The sequence below is a fragment of the Chiroxiphia lanceolata genome, chromosome 18 (genome assembly GCF_009829145.1).
Source record: "Chiroxiphia lanceolata isolate bChiLan1 chromosome 18, bChiLan1.pri, whole genome shotgun sequence".
Classification (NCBI taxonomy): Eukaryota; Metazoa; Chordata; class Aves; order Passeriformes; family Pipridae; genus Chiroxiphia; species Chiroxiphia lanceolata.
The window spans coordinates 12,752,552-12,763,022 of record NC_045654.1 but is presented as its reverse complement, the minus strand read 5'-3'; the positions used below and the strand labels follow the sequence as shown (position 1 = coordinate 12,763,022).

The window sequence follows — 10,471 nt, the reverse complement described above, 5'->3', positions numbered from 1 at the left end:
CTCTTGCATGTGGACGTGGCCCCAGCCGTGTCACTTCCAGGCAGGATCCCAAGCCGGTGTTGTACTTTGGCTGCTGGGAAGTCCTCGGAGCCGAGCGAGTCACCGGCTCTCCCTCGAGCTGGTTTCCGCTTATTTCCAGCGGTGAGACGGGTGTGGCATCACCTCACCTGCGGGGCTGCAGCGCGGCCAAGGGCACCCCGCCCGCTCTCGGGAGCTGCCCCTGGCGATGCTTGGGCAGGACAAGGGGAAATGCTCGGGCGACCAAGGGAAGATGGCCCCTTGGGATGCGGGGGAGCATCACCGCCCCGCCCGGTCGCGGCGGAGCTCGGGGCGGGCGGGTGGCAGGGCCGGGGCGCGGGGCGGGCGGCGCGGGCGAGGCGGGGCGGCGGCTCCTCCGTGTGCCTGTGGATGAGATCCCCCGGAGCACGTCACTGCGCACGGCGCTCTGCGTTCGGGGCGAGGAGGGGGAGCGAGCGCGGGCTGGCGGAGGCGGCGGCTCGGCGGGCTCGGCGGCTCGGCCCCCGCCGCTCTCTGTCCATGCCGCCCTGACCGCGGCGCGGCCCCCGCGGGGCGACGGCGGCGGGCGCCGGGCGGGGAGCGGCGCGGCGGTGCTGAAGGACAGCTCCGCTCGGCTCCGCTCCGCGCTCCCCTCGGCTCCGCTCCGCTCCCTCCGCTCCGCTCCGCGCCCCGGGCGCGCCCCCTCAAGCCGGGTGGCCGCGGGGGCCGCCGGGCGCCGCGCCTGGATGCGCCCCCGGCCACCGCGCCGGCGGCTCCCATGGCGGTGGCACGGAAAATCAAAACTTTGTTGACGGTGAACATCTTGGTCTTCGTGGGCATCATCCTCTTCTCCGTCTACTGCAGGATCCAGGACCGCTCCCAGGAGCTGGTGCAGATCGTCCGGAGCGCGGACCGCCGGGCCAGGAGCCGCGGCGCCAAGGTTGGCAGCCTGGCCGACAGGGAGTCCATCCTGCAGCGCCTGGACCACCTGGAGGAGGTGGTCTACAACCAGCTCAATGGTACGGGGGGCTGGGAGGGGGCGCGGTGCCCCGTGCCCCGGGAGGGTGCCCCGGGCTGGGGGAGAGCGCCCGCAGTGTCCCCCCCCATGGGAGGGCACCCGGCACCGACCCCGCCGCTGGAGCGCTGGAATATCGGGGAAAGAGGTGCCTGAAGGGTTTTGCTGGAGGGGCTTATTGAGCCTCCCATCACCACCCTGCATCCCCGCCAGCTCTGGGTCCGAAGTCAGGATTTCCTCAGTAGATGCAAAGTTAAGGAAGCTGCAGAGTTCATGAGTTTCGGGTTGGGGAGAAGTCCCTGCGAACTGTACCAGCTCTTACAGTTTGCCTGGGTATATTAACTCTGCATAGGAAGTTGTTTGAAGAGCAAATATGCTGTTAGGTTATAGATGGGAATCATATACTTGGTTTCAGAACTACTTTAAAAACATTCTGCTGAGTTCTCACGCTGTGTACTTTTAATGGTCTGTTTAAACATAGCACCCCTATGTTTCCACAATGATTTTGCCATTTACGTTTGTTATTGTCATTGACGAGGAGGGGAAGCATCCACCAGTTCTTTTTATGACATACCATTCTAATTTCCCAGCATTGAAAAACATTGGTAGGTAAGCAAAGAACCCTTCCATGGTAGCTAGAACAGGCTAAGCCATCGAAGTTGTTATAGGACAGCTAATGTTTCATACAGAAGCTAATTGTTTGAAATGAATACATTTGTATTTGCATAGATTCGTAAAGTTCTAAGTATGAGACATCAAAGAAATAAGTATGTGATTAAATACATGAGTTTTTTGGACAAGAAGAGGCTGAAGGAGTGAAGTTTTGCATAAAATTATAAAATAGATGTAATATTTAGTGTCTAGCACCAAATAAAAATTTCAGTGTAAATATATTTAAGTACAGCAAATGTGCTCCTAGGCTGCTTGTGGAAATCTTACTCGTAACATTGATTTAACAAAGGCTGCTGTCATCTCAAAATGCAGACAAATAGGAGGGTTAGGATGAAGTATGTTTCCTATTACTACTTTCTGCAAGAATGTGTAAATCTAAGTAAGTTAGGCTGTTATGGTAATATGCAGTTTGTGCCAGCAAGTGTTAGAGAACAGGCATCCCCTTACACTCTCATCTGTATAAACAGGGAAGAGAGAAGGGGAACGTGGAGTGTGGGCGTTAGTCACAAAAACACACATTCAGGAATTAGAGGGAAGTGTCAACAGCTGTGTTTTCTAACCATGGAGCAGTTTTGAAGAATGTAGGATTTAAGAGGAAAATCCTTCTCACAAATTCCAGAAAGCCATGAAGTTCTCCATCTAGTTCGCTGTAGCTCAGCTGAATGGGGCTTTTTTGCTTAAAACTGATTTGCTCCTGATGTTGTTCATAGGTGAGACTTTGGGTAGGATTTACCTGTGCTGAGTTTATCTCAGGACAGCATCCCCTGGAGAATCAGCAGGAGTCCTTAACATACTAGGCAGGCACCATGGCATGTGATGACTGGGGCTTCACAGCAAACGGAAAGTTCTCTGTAAGGTGTGCCCCTATTTTGGGAACTTTTTTCCTTCATCTTCTTTAATTTGGTTTGTTGGGTATGGAACTTCGTGGTGAAATTACTTGAGCTAACCTTATGTTGTTTCTTCAGGTCATAATAAACACTGCAGGCAGTTTTTTCTTCCTGAAAGTTCTTACACGGGAAAATACAGAAAGTTTTTGAAGGCAAATGGTTCAAATTTCCTGTTCATTTCCCTTTGCTTTCTCTCTGACACGGTTGTTGGGTGTTTTTATTATGACACAGTGGTACATTCACATAGATTAGTTACTTCATTCTGAAACAAAATGCCTTTTTTTTTTTTCCATCCTGTGTCAGCAAAACCAAAAAGTCCTAAAAAATTAGGAAGTGCTGCACTGAAATCATCGGAGTTGCTTCACTGTAAGTGAAATCGGGATCAAGCATCTGTGTTTGGGTTTAGCTCACTGGTATTCTGTTCTTAATATCATGACTCATTCCTTATGCCATTAATGGGTGTAATGCTGCTCTGGCAGCACTGAGATCAAGGGGGGCTGTCTGTGACAGGGCTCTACAGAAAGGCTGCTGTGACAGAAACACTCCATCTGCTCTGGAGCTCTGCGGTGTCACCCGAGTGTCGAGCGAGGTTTCTGGGGCACTGCCCTGTGTCCTGCTCCATCACAAGGCTAGAGGGATGTCTGAGGCTGTCTTGGATGTTACTTTTTCATGGGATGGGTCAAAGTCACTTTTATATGGGGAGGCAGACATGGGTGGATAGATTTTGTTCAGAAGGAATGTGAATTCCTTGCATACCCAGAACCCCTGAAAGCACCAGGAGGTTGAGTCCAGCTCAATGTTATTGTTGTGCTAGGTCAGTCCAGATCAATGTTTCAGTTTTCTGCTCTTGTTCCTCTCTATTTTGAGATCAGCAAATTTAGAGCCACCTAATAAGTGTATTTTTGGTAATAACATGTCAGTGTTCTTTTATTTCATTTTTCTGTTCTATTCAGATGAGTCCTAAGCTGGTCAGACCTTACCTGGATTTTCTAGGGACTCTGTAGCTGATCCAGTGCAACAGAAAGTCACTCTGTGAGAGACCAGCCCTGCAGCTGCAGCTACACAGAATTTTGTTTGTCACACGTATTTGTTTGCATACAATCAAAGAAGTGTTGTTTAGAAGTTTACCTTCTGCGAGGAAAATAATCACAAACAGTAACATTACAAATGCATTGAGAGGCAACCCGAAACCGAGCACTTGAGAACTCATTAACTTTTCAGCCTGAATAAAACCAGTGAGTGCAGTGCCTGTGGAGGGGTGTGTAGAAAGCAGAGGATCACACGTGGAAGTCAGAAGAAAGCTGGTCCTTGCAATTATCTTTGGCAGAACAAGGGTTTTTAGGAGAGGATGAAGGAGAATTGCCATGATTCCCTGCAGAGCTGTGCAGACATACACCCAAACAATAGTTTTCATTTGGCTCGTGCTCTGGTTTTTTATCAACTTGGAAAAATAGTATTTCTGAAAGCTTTCTTTTTGCTCAGCTGCTGCTGGTTTTGGTGGAAGTAAATGAATGGGGCATGAAAAGGGAAAGGAAAGCAATGAAACGTGTCTGTGGAATTTCCTTGGTGAGACTCGATATTACCTCTTGATGTTTGACCTTGGGTACAACATTTATTCTGAAAAACTGAGTTATTATAGATCTACTTCATCAATGTATCTATTATTTTTCATTTTTACTATGGTATTTCTATTGATGAATATGTTTTATTGTCATTCAGCACAGAACTAATGCCAGTTAGACTTAGTAGCAATTCATGAAATGGCATAATGATAACACCTTGATATTTTCTTCCTTTGCTTTTTTTTTTTTTGGTAAAGGGGAAAAATTAAAAAACATTTAATTGACTGCATTTTTCCCCTAATCACTTTTGCAACTAAGTCTGCTGCTAATGATTTACCATAGAGGATAAAGAATTTTTGATTCCCCAAGTAGAGCATAACCTTTCATGCCAAAAGCAATTGAAGGGTCAGGCTACAATTTCACTCTAATTGCCTTTTTTCCTTTTCACTGTCTCCTTCCAGTAATACACAACAGTCAATACAACATGTAATTAGATTTCATTCAATCTGCAAAGATTAGGAGTGTTTTCGTCTTCTCTTTATGTATGTTCATATCATATCTTCATACCCATGTGTTCTACTTTAGACCCCTTTGACCTGTTCTGTTTCAGATATGGAGGGATAAGTTGGGAGTATTCCCTTGAATTTGACAGATTATCATTCGTTACACATCATAATTTGATTTTGCTCTCTTTGGGAAGATTAACTATAATAGCAATTTCCAGTGAGATAAATGGGTTTTATATTACATATGCATTTCATGGAGGAAGCTGGGGGGAAAAGTGGACAATTCACACAATTGCAGCACAGAGGCTTAAAGTGATGGAAATAGCAGGTCCTGGGTGCTGAGGACTGATTCAGGCTGACTGGGGCTCCTGATTTTTAGAGTGTACTGGGAGCAAAGTGATTGCATTTAAAATTCAGCCTGGCAATCTGCATACCTAAAAGGTACAGTAGTATTTTTAACAGGACAGTTTATTCTTCGGAGGCTTGCGACTGGTTGAAAATGGTTCCAGATTTCCATACTGAAAGTAAGGGTTGGGATCAGGCTGTGAGTCAGGTGAATGTCCACATCAGATTTGTCAAAAGGAAGCTTTTACAGCTGGCAACTTTCAGCTGAAGAGCTGAGAGAAGCAGGGAAGAGAGGTAAAGGCACATGTGCACAGAGAGAGATTCAGTGGGACTGCACCTTCTCGTACCCACACACAGGTTCTCATTTGGTAACTGTTTCTATGCAGTTTGGTTATGGGCTGGTGCCAACATACATCTGGCAAAATCAGCATATAAGTATCTCTAGAAGTATAATTTATGGGGACTGTAGTGTCATATGTGGGGTCTGCTCTCAGCCCTGTGCTTTCCTTGTCCTAGTGAGGGGCTTCTTCATGTGCTCTCCTTTTGAGGACTTTTTTGAAAAGAAATGCAAGGTTGGGCCTCATGAAGGTGGGGTTGAAAAATACCAACTTCTTTTTTAAGTTAGACTGCTTAGATTACCACACAGTGCATAACAAGTATTTTCTGTTGTGCTGGGTGAGATTCTCAAACTTAGGTAGGTAAGTTACCATTGCTACAGGCCTGACCTTCTGTGTTGCAAAGTGGTGGTCAAGTCCAAAAGACTGATTTCCCTGTCCCATTGGCTTCAGTTGTGTTAGTCTTGATTTATGTAGCTGAGGAAATTCGTAATCAGGGCTTTCAGGAAGGTCAAGATTTTATTCCCCAAAATAACAAAAGGAAGACATCATAAGCCAATATTTGGATAGCCCCTGTGTCAATGTAAGGTAATATTAGAAATAGTATTACTCTATTTAGACACTTTGGGAAGACAAGGTCTAAAAGTTTAGTTAAAAAAGAGGGCAGATCTTATTTGCAATACAGGCAAAATTGTGCTCAACTCTGCAGAATATTGACAAATAGAAAAAAAATATGTCTCCATTCCAGCAGCACATCAGTGATTTTAAAGTCTCCCTGTACTCTGTGTTTCATATAGCAGTAACTATTGGTTTTATGTAATGTTTCTGCTTTTTGCCTTTGTAGCTGGGAAGAAAGCTTTTTTTTGACAGGGACAAAAAAAATCACGTGGTAATTTTATCATCGACTCATTTGTATAGAACTTGAATCATTTGTACTATATAGGATCAGAAACAATGTTTACAGAGGCAGAAAGAAAGTCTTTGACTGATGATGTTTTTGTTGCCTTTTCGGCAGTATTCCAGTTCAGTATCTTTCCATTTCTTTGTGCACGTGGCTGGGATTGGAAAAGCAAATGTGGGTCTGGCATCTTCGTAGAGAAGAGCTGCAGTGTGGTTGTTGCACACTTAAAGCCACTGTACAGGTTTAGAGGATTAGAAAACCTGACTTAATACCCTTGATAGAGGGAGGTGGGGTTGTTTTTTGAGTTTTGGGGGGGTTGTTGTTTGTTTATTTGATGTTTCAGTAAATAAAGGCAGGGAGCAGTTAAACCAGGAGCATCATTTCAGAATGCAGTTCCAGCCACTGAGTGCGTGGCGCTTCTCCAAGGAAATAATAAGATTTATGAAAGGAAGGAAAATAAATGAGTCATGTTTAACAAATCTTCCTTTTCTTAATGCCCCTCTCTAACTTTACTAAGGGGCTCTCAGTTTCTCCCTCTGAGTATACTTGGCGTACTTTTTTATTATTGTTGTTATTTGAGGGGTTTCATTGGTAGTCATTACCATCACTTAGTTTAAACACACTGAAGGGGAGAAAAAAAAAAAAAAAAGGAAGGAAATGAAAAGAGCCTGTGATGTCTTGGATAACAGGAAGGAAGAAAGCCAATGACAGCAGAGCAGCTTCCAACCTTGTTGTAGTCCTATTGATCAAAACTGTCCTCTGAAATAAGCTACCTCCAGTCTCTGAGAAGGAAGGCCAGATAAGAGATCCTCCCACTGACCCAAAGTCATCTTCTCCTGAGAGCACAGAGCTAAAGCAGCCAAATGCTAATTGGATGTGTCTGCTTTTCCTAAAACCCATCGCTATGGTGCCATGGAAATGGCTCTGAATACCTGAAAGCCTCCTAGGTGGAGGCAAAACCCATTTCAAGGACAGCAGGGCAGATGCAAACAGATTAACAATTGTCCTTCTGCCCTATATTTTTTATCTGTTCAGGTGTTCAGGAGTATCTAAGTTTCCCAGATAGTTTTGGAGACAAGCTCCACCACAAATGGCACTTGCTGATTACTCAGCAAGTCCTGTAGGGCATAAAAAGGGTGTAAAAATTACCTGTATCAAGGCCATCTCCTGAGCCAAGATTTGCTGCTAGACTTAGGGAGCAGAAGGCAGCAATCAGGGAGCAGTGTGATGGAACTTGGTCTAAGGCTCCCTCATTTAACTTGGGTTACTTGGAGTTTAAACACATGGTAGTGCTGCTGGGGATGAATGTGACAGTCTTGGTTCTGTAGGATCTGCTCAAAAACCAGGGATGAGCCTGGGACCATTGAGGAATTGGTTTGTATGTATCCTTGTTAAGGGCAGTCTTTAGTGAAACAATGCAGTAGAAAAGGGCTGTTTTTGAGGCTCACTAACAAATGACAAAAGACTTAACAGTTTTTTGTGGGTTTTTTTTTCTAGTATGTCCTTGATTAGTGGCTTTGAAGGAGAGTCTGAGGGCAGCAGCAAGGTAGAGAGCTGAGGAGACAATAGAGTGATTCTGCTTTGTCATCATGTGCAGTGTGGACACATAGTTCTCTTGGGGGCTGAAGAGTTGTTGAAGTAAATGAACAAAACATTTTTAGAGGAGGTGAGAATATAGATTTCTGAATGTCTTAAGCCATGCACCACCTCCTATGGAGCCATTCTCTAGAAGCACTTTCCCTTGCCACCACAGTCTGATTTATACTTTTAATACATGAGCTGTAATTTGCATGTCATCCTGGGAGAATGGGCAATGATTAAGAAAACTAAACTAAGGAAAAGGTTTTTAAAGGAGCTTCCCTAAGCACTGATACCTAAAAATGCTTCTGTCAGGCAGAGATATTTGATGCCAAAATACTACAGGAGAGTGTTACCTATTTCACAGCCTCATTTGGAATCACATTTAAGTAACCCAAATTGGGTGGATGAAGGTACAAGGGAACGTGTTTGGCCTCTGGGATTCTTTAGTGCATTTCTTTCAATCTTAACCACCTGGGCTAAATGTTAGAGCACATGCCTTAGAGGGTGCTGCAGTGCCAGGGTCTACCTGTAAAATGGAATAGCACTGGCAAAAGCCCTGCTGACCCCTGACAGATTCCTGACACCTCTTTCTGCTCTGCAAAGTCAGGACACGCCTGTGGGAAGAATCTGCTGATGTGAAGTCCTGTGTTACCTGTGCAGCACTGCACTCTGCTCCAACAGGAGATTTCCTTGGCAGTACAGCCTGCTGCTTTCCCCTCTTCAGGCACTTCAGCTGTGGCAGGAGGGAGAGTGTGGGCAAAAGGCAGCTGTGGAACTCAGTTATCTACCTTCTGCAAGGTTTCAGGGGGACTTGTGCAGGCCATCCAGTTGTCTTTACTGGAGTACTCATGAGAAGAAGTGCTCACCAGTGTAAGGGTCTCACCCAGTTTGTGACTGAAACCAGGTTTGTCAGAGCTGCATCTGAGTCACCCCTCAGTACAAGCAGCATGAGAAGTCTCCCCACTGGGCTTTAATGTCTGGGAGACTGATCAGGGGAGAAAACGGATCCTCCCAGTGGATCTCTCTGTTCCGTGAAGTTCTTTAAATATTCAGATGCTGTGAAACACAAGTGCTGCCTGCAGGGGGTCATGCAGGGCTGTGTGAGGGGTGTCCGCTCTCGTGGGCTTCACAGGCTCGTGAAGCACAGCACTGCTCTCTGTGGGATTACCAGTGAGTCACCAGTTTTTGTTGCTGGGGAGAGCTGTTACCAGTCATGTCTGTGATACAGTCAGCAGTTGTGTTTAGTCGGGGATCTAAGCCAGATCTAAAGCTGACAGTGCTTCCTAAGCAAACTGCAGCTCCTGCCAGCCCTGCTCTGCTGTCAACAGTGCCTGCTGTGGAGTGACAGACATTGCTGCTCAGGCAGGAGAACTCAGTCAAGTAGGGTTTTGTGACTGCAGCAATGATTCAAATTCTCCTCAGCTCACCCATGCACTTAGTCCTGTTGAAATCAGTTGCCTAAATTAATCTTGGCTATTGATCCAGAGCCATCAGCACAGTCAGTGGTTACCAGTGTAGTAACTCCAGTAGTAAATCTGGCCAAATGAAGGTATTTTTGCCACAGAATGAACAGTATGTTGGCTAGTTATGATGATGTATGCATAATATAAAGGATGAAGTCTTGCTATGTCCCTGTACTGTTTCAGTCTGGTTGGGAGCAGGGTCCTTCCTCCTTGAAGGTTTTGGAATGATTCTCCTTTCTAGTACAGACATGATGAACTCTGTGTTTCTTCCTCTGACTCCTGCTTCTGGGGTCTGTGGTTGCTTCTGTGTTTGCACTGTTTGGCTCCAGTTTGCATTTTCCAAAGAGAAGTTCTCAGACCAGGAGGTCAGATCAGCACTTGACCGTGGCTGTCTCGCCAGAGGTGCTGCAGGAGCATTTGCAAAGCAAAAGGGGCTTTGTTTGCACAGGAGCTCATTTTCCTTGGAAGGTATCCACCAAGACAGCTAGAAAGCCCTCTCCTGCAATACTTGAGAAGTTTGCTTCTTATTTTGTCTCTGGCATTTTTGGTGAGGTGATAGGGTTAATTGGTTGTTTTTCATTTGGATTTTTTATGCTGGTTTTGTATTTTAGTTGGCAATGGGGCCTTACTGCCCTTTTGGAAATTGAGTTTATTTTTTCTACAGCTCCCATATGCCTCTAGGATGTGAAGCGTTTGTAAATAAAAATGTATTTTTTGTTATATTAACTCATTTTCAAGCAAGCCTTGTGTTGTAGAAAAGATCGGTGGCGTTCTTTCCTGTGCATGCTGAACTGAAGGCAGTGATAAGGCTAAAAATATCCCCAATTGAAATAGCATTGTATAACCCAAAGGTTAGTTTTCCTCAGGATTAAAATTCGCAGTTGCTTTATAGATTCCTTGTAAGGCAGATTTCTGGTCGTCCAGCCATGTGTAAAATGAGGCTACTGAGAGCTGCAAAATTCTGTATCTGCAAAACTCACTCCCACTGGTGACTGGCACCAGCAGAAAGCTGCTGATGGAAGATGCTGACACCCACTGCACTGGTGACTTTGTGACAAGCACAGTGCTGCAGGTGCAGAGCAGGGACCAGGGGCTGTTCACACCTCTAACAGGAAAAACAGATTGTCCTGCACAGAGCTGTTAATCCTAAAACATGGTGACAGATCACAGGTGGCTCCCTATAACAGATGGGAGTGGAGCATGAGGT

General features: G+C 45.6%; 1 protein-coding gene across 2 annotated transcripts in view; it reads left to right on the top strand.

Annotated features, from left to right (window-relative positions):
* Positions 1–713: 713 nt before the first annotated feature.
* Positions 714–10,471, top strand: part of GALNT9 (polypeptide N-acetylgalactosaminyltransferase 9) — a 134,104-nt gene continuing 124,346 nt past the window's right edge. The window contains exon 1 of one of the 2 annotated variants that reach the window (XM_032706032.1): positions 714–937. Coding sequence is in view for 1 of the 2 variants with exons in the window: in XM_032706029.1 (XP_032561920.1) it covers positions 776–1,016 (241 nt within the window). In the remaining variant the exon portion in view is untranslated. Of the gene's footprint in view, positions 1,017–10,471 lie in introns of both variants that reach the window. The other variant, XM_032706029.1, reaches the window with a different exon arrangement.